The 26,670-nt window shown below is 39.9% G+C and overlaps 1 protein-coding gene across 1 annotated transcript; it reads right to left on the bottom strand.

Moving 5' to 3' along the window:
* Positions 1-63: 63 nt before the first annotated feature.
* LOC131233542 (ubiquinol oxidase, mitochondrial-like) lies at positions 64-24,536 on the bottom strand. Its single transcript, XM_058230301.1, has 4 exons — positions 24,010-24,536; positions 21,174-21,302; positions 1,478-1,966; positions 64-398 (listed from the first exon to the last, which is right to left on the bottom strand). The coding sequence occupies exons 1-4, from the start codon at positions 24,397-24,399 to the stop codon at positions 339-341; spliced, it is 1,068 nt and encodes a 355-aa protein (XP_058086284.1). The 5' UTR covers positions 24,400-24,536; the 3' UTR covers positions 64-338.
* Between the last annotated feature and the right edge of the window lie 2,134 nt (positions 24,537-26,670).

Consider the following 26,670-nt stretch of genomic DNA (forward strand, 5'->3'; position numbering starts at 1 on the left):
ATTCATCAAGCATATCCATACTTTCTTTTATATTCTTCTTTTGGGAGAGGCAGACCAAGTTACTAACCCAAGGGGATGACATTATACAAGAACAATGTCTTTGAACACAGTAGAAACTGGTATGTAGAGTCTCTACTACTAAAAGGAATAATTTCACATTCTCTTACCGTGTAACCGGACATTACTATCCATCCATTTGTTGGTTCTCTGACAGGGTGAGATATTCCTCTCGTTCGAATCTAATATATCTGAGACCCATTAATGCAAACATAACACTTATTCTTTTTCATGTTCAGGAGAGCAACAGTACCATACATCTACACTTAAAAAGAAACAAATCAATGGTACCCAACAGGAGCTGGAGCTTCCCTCAATTCCTTCCCCTGGAAATGAATGTCCTGATCATCACAAAAGACATGGCATCAGTGAAATGCGAGAACATAAACCCAAGAATATGCACAGAACTAATATACCGGTAATGTCAGCAATGAACATCTACCTACATTTTACTCAAAAGATTAAAAGATATAAGTTCCAAGATACGACAAAAAGCCACGCATGGTGTAACAAGATGAACAAAACCAAATACTAGCTGATTTGACATGTTCACTATTTTGCTTTAAACTAGTTGCATCAGTCCAGATTACAGGAATAAACTATCGAAAGTTGATATTCTCAGATCATAATCTAAAAATTCTTGATTCTTGGCCAGGGCAGCCTTCCCCGCCTATCCAAGCTCCAGGTCATCTATATGCCCCTTGGCTGAGCTGGACCGATCTTAGCCCCGAAAAATAAATACAGTGGACCCAAGAGCCACGCGACCTCACCACTATGTCGTCATCGTCGTCGTTGTCATCGTCACCAATACTTTTTTCTTTTTTTCTTGCTTTCTTTTTTGGTAGGTAACCAGGATCGAACACAAGACCTCAATGTTGAAATACACATTGTCTACCACTAAGCTATGGGCTCAACCCCACATACAGTCTTTTGAAAACATCCTTTTCACTTTTTTCCATTTAGCTTTCATAAATTCCAATATGGTCAATATATAGGGCACTCCAACAATTTCATAAAACGTTGGAAGTTATTCTTGAGAATCATTTTTCTCGAGAGTCATTGCTCGTCCAAGGCACTTGCAAGATTTTGTGCACATGGATAAAATACAATCCCTAAAAAATCACCCTGCCAAATCAGTAGCTGGAGCAGCAACCGCAACAGAATCAGCATTCACAACTATGATGAGAGGTCTGCTGTCCTTCTGCTATCGAATAATTTTTTATTTTTTATTTTTTTTCAAAGGAGAGAGTGCTGCCAATGTGAGAAAAAATTTCAGTGTTTTGGTTGTTTGAAGAACATAGAATACGTCCCTAAAAATATGCTATGCACAAGTGGCATCCCTTGAACAAAAAAAGAAAAAAATAAATAAAGAAAAAGAAAAAAAAGGAAAGTATGCGAACAGGAAACGGCTGATACTCACAGAAGCGAAGTGGTTGACATCTCGATGGTGTGCTTCATCAGCTCTTATCACAATCACAACATCCTTCAGGGTAGCATCCTTCGGTAGCCTCCAATAGTCTATAGCAATAGCAGGAGCTGGAATATTTTCTATCGCTCCGCTGTCAATTTCCTTCAAGAACTCAGTGTATGAATGCACGGCTTCCTCCTCAAGATAACCAACAACCCTATGAGCCAGCTTAGGAGATAGCAGATAGAGAACGAAGAAGGCATTGAAGAAGACTCCCTGGACAGTGAGAACCAGCAACCTCTCATACCATTTTGGCTGCACTATCTCCACCATAGTCATCAGGTGCATCCTCTCGTTCTCTGCTTCTTCTAGCAAGGCCTTGATCCAACCACCACTTTGTTGGAACTTGCGGAGAGACTTGAGGTGCAGTAACATTCCTCCCACCATTCCTGGAACAGCAGCTACTGTTTCGAGCATCATAGCATGACATCCATATCTCCTCTGCACCACAATAATTCAATCATCAAGAATCAGCATCATAGCAACAGTGTCAAAACCACAACACATAAGACAAAATACTATAAACACAAGAAGAATGTTTGTGGTGAATTTTCTTGCCCTCATCTGAGAGCTCTCCCCTCCATAATATAGATCTTCTACCTTCTCTACAGCAATCTAGTTCCCCAATTTAGGGGTCAGTTACATACCTTATTTACAGCAATCTAGATTCCTAAGTTAGGGGTCAGTTACAGCAATCTAGTTTCCCAATTTAGGGGTCACTTACATACCTTATTTATAGCAATATAGATCCCTAAGTTAGGGGTCAGTTACAGCAATCTATATCCCTAAGTTATGAGTCAAAATATTACAAGGATGTCTAAATATGCTATGTACAAATGTGATATTCAGAAATCTGATGAAGGTCTACCGGTATCTATGATATTCATTGCTGATATCATTGACACCCCCCCTCAAATTGATGCCGGAGAATCAAGGAGCATCAATTTGTTTACGAAGAACTGATGTCGAGTGCGAGGGAGAGGTTTGGTGAGAACATCCGCAATTCGAAGATTTGTAGAAATGTGAGGAAGGGTAATGATGCTGTTTTCAAAAGCTTCGTGGATTGAGTGACAGTCAACCTCTATATGCTTGGTACGCTCATGGAAAACTGGATTTGCCACAATCTGAATAGCACTCGTATTATCAGCATGCAGGGGAGTAGGGATGGTTTGTGCAAATCCTAGTTCAGAGAGCAAGCCACGCAGCCAAGTAATTTCGGAACAAGCTGAGGACATAGCACGATATTCAGCCTCAGTGGATGATTTGAAACTCGATCTTGCTTCTTACACTTCCAGGAAATTAGTGCATCACCTAGATATATACACCATCTTGTGGTGGAGCGATGCGTATCGGGGCAGCCGGCCCAATCAGCATCACTATAAGCGACAAGTTGAAGAGGAGAGCCCGAAGGAAAGAATAGCCCATGAGTAGGAGAACCAAGAAGTAGAGTGATGCGTCGAACCGCAATCATATGTAAATGATGTGGTGAAGTCATGAATTAACTCACAAGATTAACAGCGTGTGAGATATCCAGCCAAGTAATCGTCAAGTAGACGAGGCTCCCAACTAGTCGCCGATATAATGTAGGGTCGGGAAGAAGATCACCATCATCTTGGCGAAATTTCACATTAACTTCCATAGGAGTATCAACCGGAACAGAGTCTTGTAAGCCAGCCAAGATAGTAATATCTCTGATGTACTTCTGCTGATTTAGGAAGAGACCTTTGACACCTTTATGAACTTAAAGCCCTAAGAAATAGGTGAGGGTGTCAAGATCTTTCATGTGAAAGGAGGAATGAAGGGAAGCTTGAAGTTGTTAAATCAATATGCTATCACTGCCGGTGATAATATTATCGTCCACGTAGACAAGTAAAAAAATGATACCCAAAGATGTCTTGCACAGGAATAGAGAATGATCATACTATCTTTACACAAAGGAGAGTTGAAAAAGTGTTTGCCAGAACTTTTCAAACCAAGCGCGAGGGGCTTGTTTCAGCCCATACAATGAACGTTTCAAGAGACAAACAGTGGTACCACTAGAACCAGAAATACCCGAGGGAGAGTGCATATAGATTTTTTCTTTAAGATCCCCATGAAGAAAAGCATTTTTGACATCCATCTGATGGAGAGTCGAATCCTGAGAAGTAGCAATAGCTAGAATTATATGAACAGTGGTCATTTTGGCTACCGGGGCAAAGGTTTCCTCATAGTTAATGCCATATTCCTGATGATTGCCAAGAGCCACAAGGCAAGCCTTATATCTATTCAAGGATCCATCAGATTTGAGCTTGACAGAGTAAACCCATTTACAACCAGTGGGCTTGACAGAGGGTGGGCATGATACAATGACCCAAGTATCATTGTTCTGTAAAGTATCTAGTTCCTCCTGCATGGCTTCTTTCCAGCACTCATGTTTCATAGCCTGGGAGTAGGAATTAGGTATAGAAATCGAGGGCAATGTAGTAACTAAAGATGTATGAGGAAAGATGTACCAATTAGGGGAGTAACCATATTGATCAGGAGGATGAGAGAGGCAAGTAGACCGTCGAAGAGGGGTAGCCACTATGTCGGATGCAGATGTCGAAGGTGACTCGTGAGGGGGTCCAAGAGTAGAATCGTCATGCCTTTGTCGCCTTTCATACACAAAACCAGGTCTAAACCATGTGATAGTGGGAGAAGGAGTAGATACATCCTCAAAGTCAGGTAAAGAGCATATAGGTGTAGGGTTGGAGAACTCCATACGAGAGGCAAAAAGAATATTTTTTTCAAGAAAAACAACATTTCGAGAAGTCTGAATCCTATGAGCAAAAAGATCGTAACAAAGTAACCCTTTTAATTTGGAGCATAGCCAAGAAAGACACGCTGTACGGATTGAGCAAAGAGTTTGGTGCATTCAATGGGAGGGAGATGAACAAAGAAAACACAACCAAAAGGACGGATATGCGTATACTCAGGTGGCCTTTGATGAAGAAGAAAATACGGCGAGTAATGATGAAGATTAGAGGAAGGAAGGTGATTAATCAAGTGCACAGTGGTAGAAAGAGCCTTAACCCAGAATTTAGGTGGAACGGATGACTCAAGAAGCAAGGAACAAACCACATCAAGGAAGTGATGATTTTTCCTCTTGGCAACTCCATTTTGTTGGGAAGTGTACGGACAAGTCCGTTGAGAAATAATCCCCTTATGTTGGAGAAAATCCTGGAATTTGTTGGACATATATTCCCCCCCTGAATCAGAACGTAAGATTTTGATGCTGGTAGAAAATTGGTTCTCAATTAAAGTTAAGTATTTTTGAAAGGCATGAAAAACTTCAGATTTCCTCCTTAGAAAATATATCCATGTAAAGCGACTGTAGTCGTCAATGAAGGTAACGAAATACTTGAAATTAGCATGAGAGATCACTGGTGTAATCCCCCATACATCACTATGAAGCAAATTAAAGCAATGAGTAGGAGCATCATGAGTTGGAAATGAAAGACTTTTGCTCTTTCCCAATTTGCAACTAGAGCACTCAAAATCAACATCTTTAAGAGAAAATGGGATTTTATTATCCATCAAACCAGAATTTAATACAGAGAGAAGGGTCCTAGAATTTGGATGGCCTAACCGATTATGCCACAACTGACATTGACTCTTGACAGAGGTACAAAATAGATCAAGAGAGCACACTAGAATCCCTAAGTTGTGTATGGAAGCGAAGAGGGAAAAGTCGTCCACATTTAGGCCCCTTTGCGATTGTCTTCCCTGACACCTGATCCTGCACAATGCAACCAGAACGATAGAAAGAGACATGACAATCAGTATCAACTAATTGCCCAACAGAAATAAGATTAGCAGATAATCCAGGCGAATAAAAAACATTTTGCAAGGATGGAGAAGAAGAGATATCACCGACGGCGGTGATGGGAAGACGGTCCCCATTGGCGGTATGGACTTGCAAATTTCCATCGTACTTTTTTACATTGACAAAATTGTCAGAGGAAAAGGTCATGTGATTCGAAGCACCAGAGTCAAGAAACCACAAGTCAGAGAGAGATTGATGTTTACCAGTGAGACCAAGTGCAGAGAATGTAAATAAGATCATTTGCTGGACTGTTTCAGGTGTGAGAGAAGGTGTTGCTGACTGTGAAGGCATGGAGGCTGAAGCCATAGAGTCGGGGACTATATCATTCACAGAGGTATGAAAAGCTCGAGGATTGCGATTCTGAGGACGTTTCCGACATTCAGAAATGATGTGGCCCTTTCCTTTACAATAATTGCAGAATTTCTTCTGACACTGATTAACAACATGGCCAAACTCCTTACAACTGTAACATTGGACATTGATCATATTCCGAACCCGTTGTTTTCCTTATGCGGCATATGCAACATTGAGAACATTGGGGGAACCTTCCTGCTGTTCCAAAGTTGCTTGAGTCAAGCAACGCTGCTCCTTCCTAAGGAGTTCATGCAGACAAATATCCAAGGATGGCAAGGGAGTCCTGATCATGATGTTGGAGCGGACATTTTCAAACTCATGTCGTAGTTTCATCAAAAATTAGTCTCGCTGAGTAGTTTGATGAACTGTCTGAATAGCTTCTAGAGCATCATTGGAGACTGATGCATACACGATGTCTGTATATTCAGTCCATAAATTGACAAAACCTGAATAATACTCCTGAATCGACATATTTCCTTGAGTATAGTTGGCGATTTCATACTCCAATTGAAATCTTCGAGCCGAACTATGTTGATTATACACATTCAAATAGTCCCACATAGCTTTGGCTGTTTTATATGGTCATAGATTGAGAATAATGGCAGGATCCATGGAGCTTAATATCTAGCTCATAATACGAGCATCCTTTGCCTCCCATTGAACGGTCTTTGCTGGATCAGTAGATATCGTTTACAAACAATACCCATATAATGCAACAGGATGATCATCCTCCAAGTAGGTTGAGAAGAGAAAATGAGTATAACATAATAGATCAAAATATTTCCAGTGATTCTATGAGAACTGTACATACCTATAATGGAGACAGGAAAATTGAAAAACATGTTTTACCAAGAAAATCTGAATTACAAATTTGACACTGCAAATGTAACACCTGGTGGTAGTGCTTGATGTTCTGAAGAAGTAAAATGATCAATGTTACCTTCCTTGACAAGTGAAAAAAAAAAGAGACAAAACACAACTACATGCACCCATTCATAAACATACGTACATGTAATGCCTCAAACCTGCCACAAGATATAAAGCAATATGAATGTTCAAGATAAGATGAATCCCAGGCATTAAAAAAAAAAAAACCTTAGGCAAAATTTCAAAACCTACCTATAAAAGACTGGCCCATTTCACATAGTCAAGAGCTCGACACAGCATTGTCTATGGTCTTGACCATCTTAAACCTGAGAAATGTGTTTCTTAGGGCTCGTTGAGAGCTTGTATTTGGAATGCATTGAAATCCAAATTGCACTTACACTGGAATCAAGGTGATTCCAAATCCTCAATGGTGTTTGGCAGCTTGTAATTGGAATGCACTGGAATCCAAACTTTTCGTTTGGGAGCTCGTATTTGGATTGCTTGGAATTATTTAGGGGTCGTTTGGCACCATGGATTTGGGGGGGATTTGAGGGGATTTCAAATCTCTTGATATGTTTGGCATCATAAAGTAACCGGGGGTTTCAAATCCATGGGATTTCACTCCTTAGAAATCATGAGTCACAACTGAATGTTATTCAAGAGTCCTCTTCTTAATGGCCAACCATTTGCTTTGAGGTTAATGGGGAGTATTGCACAGGTAAGCATCTCATAGTCACAGTTTCTTCTCCTCTTCTTCTTAATGGCCCACCATTTTTTGTCAGGTCCACAGGGAGTATTGCAAGGCATCTCATAGTTTCTTCACAATGGCCCACCATGTTCATCTCATAGTTTTGTGAAGTTCACAGGGAGTATTGCACAGGCAGGCATCCTCTTCTTCTTAACGGTCCATCTCATAGTCACAGTATTGCACAGGTAGGCATCTTCTTCTTCTTAATGGCCCATCTCATGGTCACAGTTTTGCATAGGTAGGCATATCTAACAGTTACTTCGTAATGGCTCACCATGTTCATCTCATAGTTCTGTGAGGTTCACAGGGAGAATTGTACAGGTAGGCATCTTCTTCTCCTTAACAGCCCATCTCATAATCACAACATTGCAGAGGTAGGCATCTTCTTATTCTTAACGGCCCATCTCATAGTCACAGTTCTGCACATCTCATAGTCATAGTTTTTCATCTTCTTCATCCTAAGGGCCCATCTCATGACACAGTTTTGCACAGGCAGGCATCTCATATTTTCTTCTTTTTAATGCTGAGTGTTCATCTCACAATTCTGTGAGGTTCACAGGGAGTATTGCACAGGTACACATCTCATAGTTCTTCTCTTGCATATCCTTGTTTTCATCAAAATGCATAAAAAACACAATGCTCCACACCCCTTATGGCAAGTGTGCAGTGTGCTTCTGAATGAACCTTGCTTGCCATGGGCAATGTGTAAAACCCAATGTCAGCAAGTAAAAGATCTCAAATATTGGTATTAAAGTTCTCACTCCCATGTACATCCTAGTGGCAAAACAGCATCCGTGTAGCTGACTCCAATTCGTTGGGATAAGGCTTCAATGATGATGTCATCATCATCAACCCTTATTCCAATTATTTGGGGTTGGCTACATGAATCTCGTTCCACCATATCCACTCTATCAGGGGCCATACCTTTAATTAGACTATAGGTCATTTAGTATTTTCTTGCTACCTCCATCCATGTCCTTTTGGGTCTTTCCCACATAGCCTTTTGGAGCCTTTAACTTGTACCAACTCACTCCTAACAAGTGTAGTTCTTGGTCTCCATTGCACCAGACCAAACCATCCAAGTCTACTTTCCCTCATCTTAGTACCTATTGGTGCTACTCATAAGTTCCCTCCTATGAATTCATTTCTAATTATATCATTCCTTGTCTTGCTACTCATCCATCTCAACATCCTCATTATTTCAGTTATACTTATCCAATGAACATGTTTGTTCCTTAACTGCTCAACATTCTGTCCCATAAAGCATGGCTGATCTTATAACTAACCTATAAAATCAACCTTTTAGTTTGAGTGGAACACGACAATCACATAAAACTCTAAAGGTGCATCTCCATTTCTTCCACTCAGTTTGAATTCTATGGGTGACATCCTTCTCAATCTCTCCACTCTCAGCAACAATACACAAGGTATCGAAAGTGGCTATTTTGGGAAACTTCTTGATTAGCAATCTTAACTAATTCCTTGTTTCCACACCTATTGTTACTAAAACTGCACGTTATATACTCTGTTTTTGTCTGACTAATTTTAAATCCTTTAGATTCTAAAGCATTCCTCCACATATTTAGCTTTGTGTTTATGCCCTCCTTCGTCTAGTCAATCAAAACTATCATCTGCAAGACTGCAAACAACATTCACCATGGGATATCTTCATGTAAATGTAGCCTTAACTTGTCCATAACCAATGCGGAAAGGGTACGAGCTCAATGTTAACCCCTGGTGCAAGCCTTTAGAAATTGGGAACTCACTTTATCTCTACACTAGTGGTCCTCACATGTGTTACTGCTCCCTCACACATATCCTTAATCATGTCAATATATATATATATATATATATGAGTTATTTATTAAAACCCCCTATCTTTTAATCTATTTAAAAAAATATGCCTGCTTTCAATGTATTTTGAGGAGGTTGCATGCCTTTTCGTGGTTGTTATTGTATTACCGGCTGCCATCTATGACCGTGTTATACACATACGATATGAGGACTGTATTTTTTTAAGACCAAATTGTCCCCCACATAAATATGGGGGAAAATGAATTTTTATCATCCTATCATCTGTTGGATAAATTTCTATTGGATACACCGAAAATATAAAAAATAGAAAAATAAATTATCACTAGGCTGAATCACATAAAAATACGCTGTCCTTAAAGCGTGATTCGCCCCCTTAGCAACTGCTGATGGGTTACAGGCGAATTGCTCCCAAGATAAGACAAGCCTTATCTGGATTCAGCGTGCAGCAATCACGATAGGTCCACTATGGAACAGTTTTAACACAATAGATTTCTTCTGGCAGACTTAGACGATGGAGATGATAATAGTATTCTAAAATGGAGCTATGGACTGTATCTGATTTGATGGGAGAGATGGTGTGTTGAGATGATGAAATCGGACTGGAATGGTCCAGTTTATATAGGCCTCAGGTTTAGACCCGTTGCTGTGTGGTGTTTGCTATTCAATGGTCCAGAACGTTTGAAAAATGTTTCTGGCCGTTGTCCATTAATCCCAGACGTTTCTGGTCATTAGATTTGTAGATCTGACCGTTGGATCATCTTAGCCCGTCCATTTTTAGACCATTGCGGCTTTTAAGGTACTTATCCGTTTATAGAAATGACTGTACGTTTCGGATTTAAGATCCGACCGTTCTCAGTCACCTATAAAACCCAGGCTCATTTTTAACTTTTCAGATCCATACCGCCCTAAGGCTCTGACCAGACCCATCGCACCGAGGTCGCACTGGTTCGCGTAAGGTCGCGAAGGAGCAACCACTCTGCGACACGATACGCACGTGCGAAGTGCAAAGATCTAACGCCACTATAGCCACACTGCCTCACTGCCCACGCCCTTGCCCACGCCCGTGCCCGTGCCCGAGCCCGAGCGCGAGCGTGCGTGTGTGCTTGTGTTCCAGTGTGAACCGTGTTTCATCTTCTCCAAAAAGCTCCAAGTAAGAATACCCCTCAACATCTCATATAAACCATAAAACTATTCTCTGCATTTCCGATGTGGGACAAAGCGCACACACAGCACTTTTTAATTTAAAAAATTCAAAAAGTATTTTGGCGGGAAAATCTCAAAATTTTGAAAAAATTTGAATTTTCATTTTTATTATTTTAAAAACCACTGATTTTCAACAATCCCTCACTGGTTTTTAAAACAATGAAAACTCTACTAGAATAATAACAGTTATTATGCATAAAGAAAGATATCTTGCGATTTGAATCTTTCTTTAATGTAAGCATTTTAAAGTTATTTCGAAATTTCTAGTTGCCACAGCATTGAACCAGTTATTCCTTTATGATATAACCAAAAATACCACACACATAATAGCTCATGCGTTAAGTGTTCTTTTATAATCTCGCATAGCACTTTTAATGGCCATGTGCTTATCCTGTTTCATGAACGATCCCGAGATAATTCTAAGTCTCATGAGAAGCGGCACCACTTCTACATTCACATAGATGAAATCCTTCCAGTGTTTCTGTTAAAAACACTTATCCGGTTTGATTAGACTTCATTAAGAATTTTAATACTCATCCCTCGTTTGTAATGGCCAGCACTATCATCTTGGATGAGGTTTTTTATTTATTTAGTACTGAAACTTTTCACTTATTAGTGAATTGTTGTTACCCATTAAACCCAATATTTAGAGATTTTCTAATTTAGGATTGAGTTTCTTTCACTGGTGAAACTTTAAGTAAAGAGTTTCAACCCCATCCATGTAGATGTTGTCCTTACTGCCTCTTTCGTTAGAGGTTTAGTAAAAGGATCAGCCAAGTTATTACTTGACTTTACATATGAGATCGCAATGATTCCATCTTGAATCAGTTGTCTTACATAGTCATGTCACAAACTTATGTGTCTAGACTTCCCATTATAGGTACCGCTATAGGCTCTTGCTAGAGTGGCTTCACTATCACAATGAAGTGAAACAGCCGGTATAGGCTTCGTATAGAATGAGATTTCTAAAAGAAGATCCCTTAACCACTTAGCCTCTTTGCGTGTTACGGCTAAAGCTATGAACTCAGATTCCATAGTTGAGTGTGTTATGCAAGTTTGTTTCTTGGATTCCCAAGATACAGCTGCACCTCCTAGGGTGAATATCCACCCTGTAGTGGACTTGTTGTCTCCTGCACTTGATATCTAACTTGCATCGGTATATCTTTCCAACACTGCTGAAAATTCTGAGTAAAATAGCCCTAGTTCTTTGGTTTCTTTAAGATAACTTAGAACTCTACTAATTACTTTCCAGTGTTCAACACTTGGATTACTCACAAACCAACTTAGTTTACTCACAGCGTATGCTATATATATCCGGTCTTGTGCATTGCATTGCATACATAAGACTACCTATAGCACTAGCATACTCTAGTTGTGCAACTGCTCTTCCACTGTTTTCTTTTAACTTGATATTTGGATCAAACAGGGTCTTTGCCTCTTTAATTTTTAAGTGATTAAACTTGTTTATTATTTTCTCAATATAATGAGACTGACATAATGCAAAACTCCCACTATGTCTTTTAACTTTGATACCTAATATGGTATCTACTTGTCAAAGATCCTTCATTTTGAAAACTGAAGAGAGAAACTTTTTGGTTTCAGTTACACCTTCCATTTTATTACTGATTATTAATGTCACGCTCCAAACTCGGAAACCGGGCTCACAAAATTCCCAATTGCCGAATCCGGCGCCCACAGCCTCCATAGAACCCCATTCTCGACTCCCAGCGCCCATTCGCCAGGTTCTGATCCTGAGATGCTACGAGTAGGATTTTCAATATCAGTTTAATTCGTAATAAGTATAACCAAAGGCATAACCTACAAACAACAACTAACAACTTTATCACATTTCCACTATGATAAAAAACTTATAGGTACAATGAGTGTAAAGGAAAATATAATGATAATGGATAAAAAGCTCTAAGATGATCTGCTATGCACTTTTGCCTCAGCGCTGCTGCGATCTAATGTCACCTGCATGCAACGGTCGTGCATACGCTTATGGAAAGCTTAGAGGGTGATGAAAGTGTGTGTGCAATATAGTATTACAACTATGCAATATCAGAGTAATGTAGAATATGCTGATGAATGCCAAGAATACCATTAGCCGTACCAAGGCCATGCGGTGCAAAGAATGATGTCGGCCATACCAAGGCCATGCAATGCGAAATGCAACTCAAGCATACAAATCCTCATCTAAGTCCACATATCGATACAACTCAAAATCCGGAATATCACCGGGGTCTAGTACACTCCAAGCCAGATTGCCGCCCCATCGCGTGCAATAAGGTGAGTGGAAAAGACCTCACTATCCGCCTGCCAATATCGGGCTCGGCTCGTCAATAGCGGACCCATTCCTTGAGTTGGTCAGATTCAGCCTAGCTTTGCCCCCTACTCTCGGGTGAGTAAGGCCGCACTCCCTTCCAACCGACTACGACACAGTGGAAAGTGCAACCGTCTGGTAATCGGCACTCAGCGCTCATGCACCCACTCGGTCTAGACATTGGAGCAACCTCTTAGTACCATAAGGGTTTAGGGACTTTCACCCAAGGATATCTATAGCACCCTATGTAGAACAGTATTTCCGGTATCCAATCCTGCCAACCACGATACGTCTGTGGAGGCTATGACCCTAATGTCGCTAGGGCAGACAGTAACCATATCACACAATGCAAGTGCATGAATCACACTATCCGGTCATACAGCAATCCTGCGCGTATTGTGCGCTCATGTAGGACAACACCCCCTGTACGGGAGCCCCTAAACAATCTGGCCGAAGGCATATACTATGATCAGTCATTTCTCATATCAAGCATACGTATGATGCATATGATCATGAGTCATGGAACTAAACATGTTATATGGGATGGATGATGTTCATAACGAAGATGGGCCTAGACGGCCTACACATTACACGTATGGGCCCTAGGGAAAGTCATAATGCGGACATTTAACCAACACTATACTTGCAATGGGGACGTCAAACCGCCATTGCTCCCAAGGTATAGCCCGTCGTAAACATCATTACATAAATCATGTTGGGATTGCACATTGCAATGGACCTTAGGTATGCCCCATTGGGCCTTCAATACATCCAATGGGCCGTATCATATGGGCCTCATATTCATCAAGTGAGCCACATTAATGGGCCGCACCAATGGGCCTTATGTGCATTGCAATGGGCCATAACCCGTGGGCCTTGGAATGCATCAAATGGGCCTAATCTTTTGGGCCTTATGTGTATCAAATAGGCCTCGCCAATTGGGCCCCATATGTACATCAAATGGGCCTCAACCTATAGGTCCCAATACATCTTAATGGGCCTTAACCCATGGGCCCCTAATACATCAAATGGGCCTCGACCCATGGGCCTTACATATAAATCAAAGTGGGCCTCAACCATGGGCCACAAGTAAACTGAGATGGGCCTTACATATATATCAAAGTGGGCCTCAACCATGGGCCACAAGTAAGCTGAGATGGGCCTCCCACCACCAGTAAATTATATATAATATAATATATAATATGTATATATATACAATACATACAATATTATATAATATTATATATATGTATATATATACACACACACGTACACACCCACACACGCACACACACGAACCCAACACGCCCACCGTCCCTGGATGGTGGGGATATAACACAAACATCACAGCGGGCTCCACCGTCTGCCTGAACGGTGGCAATAAAACACATACATCACTATGGGCTCCATGTGGGGCCCACCATAATGTTTACGCTCCATCCAACCTGTTGATAAGGCCACGTAGGCCTAGATGAAGGGTGAAAACAAATTCACCCTGATCCAAAACTTCTGTGGACCCAAAAAGGGTTTCAAGGGTAGAGTTCAATTCACACTGTTTCCTATGATGTGGGCCACCTGAGTCTTGGATGGACCTGAAATTTGGAGGGGGCCCACTGCTAGGAGTGGCCTACCTCGTGAACGGGTTGGATGACAAATAAACATCAAGATGGGGCCCACGGCTAGAGCCATGGGTGCTGTCTGTCCGCCCGTCCGCCCGAGCGCTGGTGCGCAGGCAGCGCCTGCTGCCTTTCTGACACAGCAGCAGCAGCGCTGCTGCTGATGTTATGTTTTTTTTTTTTATTTTTTTATTTTTCTGTGGATTTTACAGGTAGGGTCCACATCTTGCAAATCCACTCCGTCCAATGACTCTCCGTAGCTCAAGACAAGTAAAATAAGCCCAATATTAGGCATATTTCAGCGTATAAACAATCATGGTAGGTTTCAATGGTGAAAACCACCATTTAATATGGTATGGCCCGCCAGGACCTTAGGTTGACACCATTTTTCGGTTCAACGCCTAAAAGGAGGTTGGGAACGGAATGGACGGCGTGGATTGAAGACATTCATCAAGGTGGGGCCAAAATAAGTGGGCCACCCCAAGTGCTTGTTAACAAGCAAAAATTTTTGTTTTCCCTTCTTGTCCAGCGTCCAAGGACGCTAGACGGTTTGGCAATCCACATGCATTGAGGTGGGCCCTGCTTAGGTGGGCCACCAAATGATGGATGGTGTGGGTACTACACATATAAGGTGGGCCCCACTTATAAATGGTTTGGATAAAATACTTACTTCATGGTGGGGTCCATTCAAGTGGGCCACACAACCTCATTATCATCACAAAAAAATAAAATAAAAGGGAGAGAGATAGAGAGTGAGACCCGCGTGATGGAGGGACCCCGGCACTATGGGCCCTCCCTTGCACTAAATCATACATCAAGTGGGTCCCATTACATGTGGGCCCATTAAATTAAAATCCAACGGTGGAGATCCCTTCTCCACTAAAATAGACAGTCTAAATGACCCTAAGTATGCAAGGAAACTAAACATCATGATGGGGTCCATAGAGAATGGCCCCATCATGGAATGATCATGATGATCCAAGTGGGCCATCGGCCATGTCTTAGGGTCCAAAGTGAGATCCAAACCATTGATCGGTTGGCCTCACTTGGCCCATCTTAAAAACATTAAAAACTACCCTATCAAAGCACCCACCGCTTGATCTTCTTGCTCCTTTAAGATTCGACCGTTCTCAGTCACCTATAAAACCCAAACTCATTTTCAACTTTTCAGATCCATACCGCCCTAAGGCTCTGACCAGACCCATCGCACCGAGGTCGCACCGGTTCGCGTAAGGTCGCAAGGGAGCAACCACTCTGTGACACGATACGCACATGCGTAGTGCAAAGATCTAGCGCCACTACAGCCACACTGCCTCACTGCCCCCGCCCTCGCCCTCGCCCATGCCCGCGCCCGTGCCCGAGCCCGAGCACGAGCATGCGTGCGTGCGTGTGTTCCAGTGCGAACCGTGTTTCATCTCCTCCAAAAAGCTCCAAGTAAGAATACCCTTCTCAACATCTCATATAAACCACAAAACTATTCTTTGCATTTTCGATGTGGGACAAAGCGCACACACCGCACTTTTTAATTCAAAAAATTCAAAAAGTATTTTGGCGGGAAAATCCTGAAATTTTGAAAAAAATTTGAATTTGAATTTTTATTATTTTAAAAACCACTGATTTTCAACAATCCCCCACTGGTTTTTAAAACAATGAAAACTCTGTCAGAATAATAATAGTTATATGCATAAAGAAAGATATCTTGCGATTTGAATATTTCTTTAGTGTAAGCATTTTAAAGTTATTTCAAAATTTCTAGTTGCCACAGCATTGAACCGGTTATTCCTTTATGATATAACCAAAAATACCACACACATAATAGCTCATGCGTTAGGTGTTCTTTTATAATCTCGCTTAGCACTTTTAATGGCCATGTGCTTATCCTGTTTCATGAACGATCCCGAGATAACTCTAAGTCTCATGAGAAGTGGCACCACTTCTACGTTCACATTAGTGAAATCCTTCCAGTGTTTCTGTTAAAAACACTTATCCAGTTTGATTGGACTTCATTAAGAGTTTTAATACTCATCCCTCGTTTGTAATGGCCAGCACTATTATCTTGGATGAGGTTTTTTATTTATTTAGTGCTGAAATTTTTTACTTATCAGTGAATTGTTGTTACCCATTAAACCCAATATTTAGAGATTTTCTAATTTAGGGTTGGGTTTCTTTCACTCGTGAAACTTTAAGTAAAGAGTTTCAACCCCATTCATCTAGATGTTGTCCTTACTACCTCTCTCGTTAGAGGTTTAGTAAAAGGATCAGTCAAGTTATTACTTGACTTTACATATGAGACGCAATGTTTCCATCTTGAATCATTTGTCTTACATAGTCATGTCGCAAACTTATGTGTCTAGACTTCCCATTATAGGTACCGCTATAGGCTCTTGCTAGAGTGGCTTCACTATCACAATGAAGTGAAACAGCCGGTATAAGCTTCGTATAGAATGTGATTTCTAAAAGAAGATCCTTTAACCACTCAGCCTCTTTGCCTGTAGCAGCTAAAGCTATGAACTCAGATTCCATAGTTGAGTGTGTTATGCAAGTTTGTTTCTTGGATCACCAAGATACAGCTGCACCTCCTACGGTAAATATCCACCCTGTAGTGGACTTGTTGTCCCCTGCACTCGATATCCAACTTGCATCGGTATATCCTTCCAACATTGCTGAAAATTCTGAGTAAAATAGCCCTAGTTCTTTGGTTTCTTTAAGATAACCTAGAACTCTACTAATTGCTTTCCAGTGTTCAACACTTGGATTACTCGTAAACTTACTTAGTTTACTCACAGCGTATGCTATATCCGGTCTTGTGCATTGCATTGCATACATAAGACTACCTATAGCACTAGCATACTCTAGTTGTGCAGCTGCTCTTCCACTGTTTTATTTTAACTTGATACTTGGATTAAACGAAGTCTTTGCCTCTTTAATTTTCAAGTGATTAAACTTGTTTATTATTTTCGTAATATAATGAGACTGACATAATGCAAAACCCTCACTATGTCTTTTAACTTTGATACCTAATATGGTATCCACTTGTCCAAGATCCTTTATTTTGAAAACTGAAGAGAGAAACTTTTTAATTTCAGTTACACCTTTCATTTTATTACTGATTATTAACATATCATTTACACACAAGCATATGATTATAACATAATCATTACATACTTTTGAATATATGTATTTATCAGCAATATTGTGTTCAAAACCATAAGACAGAACTTTAGAATCAAATTTATCATGCCACTGTTTTGGTGCTTGGTTTAATCCATACAAAGACTTAACATGTCTACATACTTTTCTTTCATTTTCTGGTAGAACAAACCCTTCTGGTTGCTCCATGTAAACCTCCTCATCGAGATCACCATTCAAGAATGCTGTCTTCACGTCCATTTGATGGATATGAAGATGATGTATGAATGCAAGAGCGAATAAGATCCTAATTGATGTTATTCGAGCTACTGGAGAATAAGTGTCAAAATAATCAATTCCTTCTTTCTGTCGGAAACCCTTAGCAACTAATCTTGCCTTAAAGGTTTGAATTATACCATCTATGTGATATTTTTTCTTAAATACCCACTTACAACCTATTAGTTTAGAACCTGGAGGTAGATATACTAATTCCCATGTTTGGTTAGACATTATAGAATCCATTTCATCATTAATAGCTTCTTTTCAAAAGGTGGAGTCTCTTGAAGACATAGCTTCACTAAAGGTTTTAGGTTCATCTTCTATAGTCAAAACCATATGTATTTTTCTAATCACCTTCTCTCTATCACCCTCAACTAGATGAAAAGAGAGTGTTGAGAGTCTATTTGATCAAGATCAAGAATCTTTTCTACTCTTGCTCTTTGACTCCTATGAGATTCACTAAGAGTTTTCTCTTTTATTTGTGCTTCTTTTATAGTTTCATTAAGAGATTGAATCTCAGCATTCTTTTTCTCCGTGAATACAGAATTCTCAAAGAACTCTACATCTCTAGATTCTATGATTACATCAGTATCTAAGTCTAGAAGTCTATAGGCCTTACTATGTTGTGCATATTCTACAAGGACACACTTGATAGCTCTTGGTCATAACCTAGTTCTTTTAGGTTCCAGAGTTCTGCAATATGCAAGACACCCCCACACTCTAAGATACCCTATGTTTGGTTTTCTTCCTTTCCATATTTCGTATGGAGAAGTCTTTATTTTTTTAGATGGAATTCTGTTTAAAACATGATATGCAACTAACAGTACTTCTCCCCATAGGTTTAATGGCAACTGTGGTTGTATTAGCATTGAGTTGACCATTTCTACTAACGTCCTATTTTTTTCTTTTTGCTACACCATTTTGTTGTAATGTATAAGGTGCTGTGCACTGATGTATGATGCCGTATTCTTCACAATAGTTAGAAAATTCATTAGAGAAATATTCTCCTCCTCGGTCACTATGAAGGATTTTAATATTTTTATCTAATTGATTTTCTACTTCAACTTTATAGATCTTGAATGCATTAAATGCTTCATCTTTCGATTTTAACAGATATATATATATATATATATATATATATATATATATATATATATATATATATATATATACATATCTCTAACAATCATCTATAAACGTTATAAAGTACCTTTTACCTCCACGGGTAAGAACGTCATTTAGTTCACATATGTCAGTATGCACTAGGTCTAATATTTGAGATGATCTCTCAACGCTAGGGAATGGTTTCTTGATTATTTTAGACCGTATGCATACTTCACATTTATCTTTGTCATTATCATTGTATGATATTAGGCCGTTCTTAGCCATGAGTTTTATGGTACTGTAGCCAATATGGGCTAGTCTACCATGCCATAGTGTTACAGACTCAATCATGTAAGCAGAAGAATTCTTTTCATTTAAAGAGAGTTTAATCATCCCATTACAAGCGTATCCCCTACCCACAAAGTTCTCATTCTTAGACAAGATCAACTTACTTGATTTAAACACAACCCTAATCCCAGGCTTGCTTAAGAGATCCCCTGAGACAAGATTCCTTCTTATGTCTGGCACATGCAGTACGTTCGTCAGGATTACCTTCTTTCCAGAGGTAAAGAATAATTCCATGGTTCCTTTGCTTACAACTTTTAATTATCCTTCATTTTCCATTTGTACCTCTTGACCATTGGTCTTGTCTTCATAGGTTTTGAAGGCAGATCGATTGCATACATGGACTATGGCATCTGTATCATATCACCAACCAGGAATTTTCTCTTGAACTACGTTCACTTCTGTGACTATGGCTACGATTTCATCGTCTACTGCATTAGCCTCTTTCTTAGGCTTTTTTCGGTTCCTACAAACTCGGGCGAAATGCCCGGTCTTGCCGCAGACATAGCATGCTCCCTGAAGTTTGCCGTTTTTCTTCTTCTGGGTTTTCTTAAATTTTTCTTAATCTTTGTTAGGTTTAAGGGAATCAGTTTTCTCATAGGTATTATTTTAGGATGTCCTTTCTACTGCGTTCACTTTGGATGAGGATGCACCATTAGCATCATCCTTTTTGTCTCGGTTACGAGATTCTTCTTCAATACGAAGATACTTCTGGATTTGTTCAAGGGTGAACTCTTAGGATTTATGCAGTAGTTTCTTCTTGCAGTCTTTCCAGATCGGAGGCAATTTTGTGATTATAGCTCCGACTTGAAAGGATTCAAGAAGATTAATTTTTATGGCTTTTATTTTATTTACAATAAGCTGTAATTCTTGGATTTGAGTAAGCAGCGGTAGATTATCTACCATTATGAAGTTGAGGATTTTGGTAACCTAATCCCATTACGAATTTAGGGGTTTTGAAATTGGAAATTTTGGTACCCTAATCCCATTACAAATTTGGGAGTTTTGAAATTGGGGATTTTAGAGACTGTGATACCTTAATCTGCTTCTTCTAATTGATATACGGTCTGATGCTTCTTGCTTTAAATGTGTAATTGATATTTGGTTATGAAAGTTGAGGATCAGAAGTCAGGACGAGACCCACCCGACGTTGTCGCAAACCATCAAATGTAGTTGTTGTAAGGGTCTTAGACATAATAGGCAAACATGCAAATAACCTGTCAATCAACAATAGGTACTTATTAATTTACATTGAATGGCTTTTCATTTAACTCGCAAATCACTGCTACTTGTTTATATCAATTTACACATGTACAGGTGCGACGTTGATGTGGATCCATATTGAAGAGGGTCTCGCTTCCCACTCGCAAATCCTTGCTACTTACTTATATCAATGTTTTTTTTTCCTTTTCCATTTACTTATGCTGGCTATTTATGAAAAAGGTCATTAAATGGGCTATCATTCATCCACGGTGGCCTAAACATACATGCATGGCTAAGGGGTCCCAATATCAAGATAACCTTTCCTTTTTCTCTTCACCGGGCATCACTATGAGGTCCCACTAATTTTACCAATCAGTTTTGAGATTTTTTTCAGGAAAAAAAAAACTGTTACTGTATCATATTGGCCGGCTGGCTAATACCGAGCCATAATACCTTGGTGATAAACAATGAATAGGAACATTCTTATGGACAAAAGTCACAAAACGCAACATTGCCAGAGGAAAGCACAATGATTTAGGTACAGGGAAGCAAAGAACCAACAGAACATATCCTCAATCCAAAATTGTCAAATTTATCAATGAAGAGCCAGTAACGAGGCAGAATCCTGATTGACGCCATGCACATCTCCTGAAATGTTTTCTTATCCATGATACAATCTTATACAAGGATCAGACTGGTGTAATAACTTGCCCTATGCATAATTATACGGATCATTACTGACTTATTCGGGATCAATTTGAACAATCTCATCAAACAACAATAATCATAACTGTAAAAAGGAGAGAGAAAAAACTCACCTGAAAAAACATGTCTGTTGGAATTCTAAGAAGCTTTACCGTCCTATAAGCGAACTTGTCTAGAAATGTCTTTGGGACATGGTGCTTCGTCAGATCAATTGCCAAATCAGCTTTATAAGCATCCCATGGCTACAAAACAACAAAAAAGGAAACAAAAATTCCCAAACGGAAAACCCAAGATCAGTTAATTTTCCAGCCAATCTTCAAACCCAAATGCCAATTTCGGCCATTTATATGTATGCATGCATGTGTGAGTTAATCTTCTTCAAGTTCCAAAGATAACTGTCAATACAAAGTTTAACAATATTTGTGTTTTGACTCCAATTTTAAACCAACTGTACAAAAATAAAGGAAATACTCATGTCAAGTATTGACCACCAAGGGGACATGCTTGATGATAAGGAAATTCTTTTAAGAGGAATTACAAAAAGGAAAGAGTAAGAGAAAAAAAAAACAATTATCTTCTAAACAAAGTGAACAACAGCAGCAGCAGCAGCAATAATATAGATAAAAAGCAGAAATACTGATTTGTCAGAACTCATCAAAAAAAAAAAAAAAATGATAACTGTCCAAGAAAATTAGCATATCGAATTTAAGAAAAGAATGATAACTGGGATATTAAAAGGAAAAATGATAGAATATCATGTTCATCATTCGTTTAAAAAAATCTTAAGACAAGTTTTGAGCATTTAAAAACAACTGAATGTCAGAAAATTTTCTCACAATGAATCACCAAAGATAAATAAGGAAGAACACGAGATGAACAAATTAGTAGCTGAGAGAACTGATCACACTACCACTGGTTGCATGTCATACAACCCATTTCTGCTTCCACTTTTACCCTAAAAAATGTTAGATACTATTAATGGCGAAGTGCTTGTAAAAATGGGGTGTAGGTTAGGTTAACCAGCAGTGGTTGACGGTGATTACTCCTCTAATGATAATAATATTTAAGGAAATGATATCATGAGACTACTTTATGCACAGCATGACCTGTAATAGACCATTCATCCAATGGGCTCCACAATAGCTTGGCTACAAACCCAAAGTCACGCTACTAAAACATCCTAATAGTTTGATCAATGGTCTTCAAATAGCTGGTTAAAATCAACTGAGTAAAAGACCATCTCGTAATATAATCCCTCAAGATCCATTCAGATTAGGGGTGGGAATGGACCAGGCCAGGGTTTGCCCTAGCCCTGATCCATCCGACGGGTCCTGGCCCTAGCCCTAGCCCTAATCCAGCTGAAAGGCCCTAGCACTGGCCCTATAAGGAATGATCAAAGGTTTGAAATAGTTCGATCTAAGATTCATTTATTTATTTTTATTTATTTATTTTTGTTGGGTCTCCTTCAGTTACAATAATGGGAGTTTGAATTGCTGAAACATGGCCCAAACCCAACGAGTGCCTTTAAACCACACGTGTGGTAAACAGGAACAGCTCACAAGTGTCTTTAAACAGCCCATTCTTCTTTTTCTTATTTTTTAATCGGTGGCCTACTTGATGATTGGGCGAGGCCAGGCCATTCATCAGTAGCCCTGGCCTGAGACCAGGCCTAGATTTCAAGCCCATGCTCAGTCCTTGGGCCAAGTTTAGGGGCACAAACCCTGTCCCTACAGGTCAAGACATGAATTTTAAACTGGATTGGTGCAAAAAAGTTTAAAATGCATATATTTGCCAATCATAGATTGACCAATGCGCAGATCAACATGAGCCCTTAGTGATAACTAATGATAATTTATTACCCGGGGACGTGCACACAGAACACCAAGTTCCTTATCTAGTGCACCGCACTAGCTAGGAGGGTTCATCACCAGGATGCTCACTAGGAGGGTTCTATGCGGATGGACTACCATCCACAGATCATACAATCAGACTGCTAACAGTCTGATTGATGGACCTTTTCTAGTTAGAAGTTGATTGATGCCGATATCATTTCTACCAACCATTTCACCATCAAACAGTTAAGGTTGTTTGATAAGTGCATTTTCTACCTTGGTCAAATCCCTGGAGATCCTCACCAGATGAATGGGTTGGTATGGATAACCGTGCCACGTTCCCATGAGTCCAACCTGGTGCAGTGTGCTAACTAAGGAACCTGCACTCAGGTTTGGTTTGCCCTTATTTCTAAGATTAATAAACAATTTAACAATTAATTGGAGTACGCTTGGATGCAAGCCACAAGAATAGATGATCTAGATGGTTCGCAAGGAGTGGACCACACGAAGGAATTTCAACAGCAGGAAATCTCACCGACCAGATGAGCACCCATCTGGCAAGTTAGGTACAAGTGAATGGTAGAAAAGAATATCGATAACGATCAGCACCGGGCAAGAAAAGGTCAACATCAGATGGTTAGGATTGCCCATTCCATCCAATTTGCAGATGGTGGTCCATCCATGATGGGTTCCACCTGATGAACAGTCAAGGTCATGAACTGTTTATCCATGCATCCAATTGATTAATTAACATATCCATACAACGTGATATATATGTCGATTAAACTTTCAGAAGTACCACTTTCTTTCCTGCCACTCATGTCACATGTCAAGAACATCCAGGTCATGGAAAAGGGGCGCTGCATCATAAAGATCAGCATGAGCGAGAACCACTATTGTCCGCCCATAAAGCGGGGCCAGAATCAACAGTTGGGGCCGAACTAATTAGTGGATTGGCCAAGTTTCGACCGAGATCTTTATGGTGTGGCCCACCTTTTCATGGCTCGGATGTTCAACACCAGCTACATCTTGGTGGGAAATAAAGCATTCTACACGAATATTTCTCATTAATTAATTAATCAGAAACATAAATAATTCTCCTCTATTCCTCAGTTACCATGAAGCAATTCCAGGGCCAAGCTGATCCGTCCTCCCTTGTCACCTTCGGCGGGCCCACGCCCCAATAGCTTGAAACTGTGACTCCCTCCCGCGGCCGCTTCCCAATATCTCCCTTCCCGCCATCCGAAACCGAGATCTCCCTCACTTCCTCCCGTTTCTCCTTTGCAGCCGTCGATTCCGCCTGCGGTGCAGAAGCTGAGCTCAGCATCCGCTTCCATGGGGAAATCGCGAAGTAAAGATCCCTCGGTTCTCTGGATCCTAGGATTTCAGAGGACTTTATCGAGGAGACGGGAGAGTAGCCATTGGGTTGGTGGGCCCAGATGCTGATGCAGTTTTGGCGGTGGAGGACGAGGTTCCTGAGCAGCAATCTTGCGGAATTCGAATTCATTGCCGATCTAGGGTACTGAAACTAGGGTTAGGGTTTTGGAAGTTTGGCTTTTTCTTCACGAAAGATCAGTGAAATGTTGGGGAGACAATTTGAGAGACTTTGGAGAAGAAGACTCAACAGAGTGGTAGTTACATAAGTAACTAGAAAACGGTAACATACCGATACGGCACGGGGTGACGATGCTTCGGTGAGCACTGACTGTGGGGCCCACTATGATTTATTTTTATTATATCCACTCCGTCCATCCGTTCCTCTCTAGCTCATTTTAGGCACTATGTCAAAAATTCTGCAGATCCAATCTCATGTGGACCACACCACAGGAAACAGTGGTGGTTGAACGGTCACCATTAAAAACTTCTTGGGGGCCACCGAAAATTTTATGTTCCATCAAACCTGTTGGTAAGGTCAAAAATTCCTGGACGAAGGGACCACACAAATATCAGCTTCATCCAAAACTTTTGTGGCCCGCAAGAAGTGTTTAAGTGTTTAATGGTTAATCACAACTTCTTCATGCGGTGTGGTCCACCTGAGATATGGATGCTGTTTTTTTCTGTAATCATGTATAAAATGAGCTCACGAAACGTATGGAAGGCGTGGATATAATAAAAATACATTATGTTGGGCTCAATAGTCAGAGATCCACCGAAGCAACATCCCAGCACGGAATGTGCGTGGGAAGATGAAGTGCTGATGTGACACGCGAACAAGCCGTGGCCAAAATCATTACGACCACATATCAGTACTATCCACTCGGACACAGCTGCCCCAAAAAACGGGAGAACGGATTTGGCGCATGGCCATTTTCAAAATAATAATAATAATAATATCACATTTTCATGTATGTACCGTGTAATTGAAAAAAAAAACAAACCAGCTCTTAGTAGACCCGTAGTAAATTAACAAAATAGAAAACAATTATCTTATCCAATTTATATTCTTCAATGAATTATTAAAAAAAAAATTATATCAAATTTTCTAGTCAAACAAACTTCTAATGTTGCAATAATATTTATATTGATAGCTTCAAACAGTATGTCACCCATATATAATAACAAGATAATTAAGCCACCGGCCGGCCAATGCGTTAGCCCACGAGGGGAGTTTGTCCCAATCTCAGTTTTGCAGTTCATGGGCCAAGCTTTCCCAGCAAGTGCGTGAGCTTATTTTCTTAGACAGGGTGGGTCTAGGAACCATAAGGGAGAGGTAGTTGTTTTTTCCGGTTTCCTTTTAGCTGTATGCCTGATTTATTTTTGGTTTTGGAATCCGATTGGCCCGAATTTTATTACGATAGGTCTTGTACATGTCCTTTTTTCCTTGGGAACACCCAAAATGTAAGTTTTTGTTCAGAATATATATATATATGAATATTAGTTTCCCAAAAAAAAAAAAAGAAGATAATTAAGCCACCATTATCATAGCTGTGAATATAGGCATAGTGGTCTGCCTCATAGCTATGAAATATCAAGTTCAGAATCAAAGAATCAAACTGCTTATAACAATACATTGGCGCCTGCTTTAAATAGTAAAGCGATTTGTTCTTTGTTCGGTCGAAAAACTAGATTCTTTTTATTTTCTTCAATAAAACTTTCGAATTGAGTCATGTAGATTTATTTATCAATATTCTTATGGCTTGTTTGGATTCGTGTATAAGGGTGTATTGTATTGTATCCAACTACTATTCATGTATACATTTAATCAATTTCAAAATACATCCAAATCAACGTGCCATAAATCAATGTTTGGATAGAAGGTATTGTTCAGGCATGTATACAAATTCTTCCTTTGATCAATGTTTGGATACGATGCATTAGGGCTGCGTATTGTATATACATATAATATTGATGATACTTGTACGACGGTGGGTATTTTCAAGATGATGCTGGATGGACACTGGGAACCTAGGTGGGGCCCACTGTCATGTTTGTGAAAAATCCTCCCCGTCCATCCGTTTTGTGATACCATTTTAGTATATGTTGCCAAAAATGAACCATATCAAAAGCTCAAGTGAGCCGAAAACTTGATAATTAGATCGATGTCCACAGTTGAAATATTTGTGGGGCCACGAAAGTTTTGATTTATGCTAGTATTTTTGTTTTTAGTTCATCCAAATAGGAATAACATTGTTAACAATATGGATGGTATCTAAAATGGCAAGTCAACCTAAAATGAAGTCACAGAACTAATGGACGAGGAGGATTTCTCGCAAACATGACAGTGGGCCCCACCTGGGTTACCAGCACAGGAATTTCCTACGAAAGCCCACATCCATGT

The sequence above is a fragment of the Magnolia sinica genome, chromosome 2 (genome assembly GCF_029962835.1).
Source record: "Magnolia sinica isolate HGM2019 chromosome 2, MsV1, whole genome shotgun sequence".
Classification (NCBI taxonomy): domain Eukaryota; kingdom Viridiplantae; phylum Streptophyta; class Magnoliopsida; order Magnoliales; family Magnoliaceae; genus Magnolia; species Magnolia sinica.

What these genes read in the sequence shown, in the direction of transcription:
- LOC131233542 (XM_058230301.1), bottom strand. Translation starts at nt 24,399, where the DNA reads ATGAATTCGAATTCCGCAAGATTGCTGCTCAGGAACCTCGTCCTCCAC. An exon ending in GGCCCTGGAATTGCTTCATG is followed by an intron (nt 21,303 to 24,009) that starts GTAACTGAGGAA and finishes GTTGTTTTGTAG; the next exon opens with CCATGGGATGCTTATAAAGC. An exon ending in CAACAGACATGTTTTTTCAG is followed by an intron (nt 1,967 to 21,173) that starts GTGAGTTTTTTC and finishes ATTGTGGTGCAG; the next exon opens with AGGAGATATGGATGTCATGC.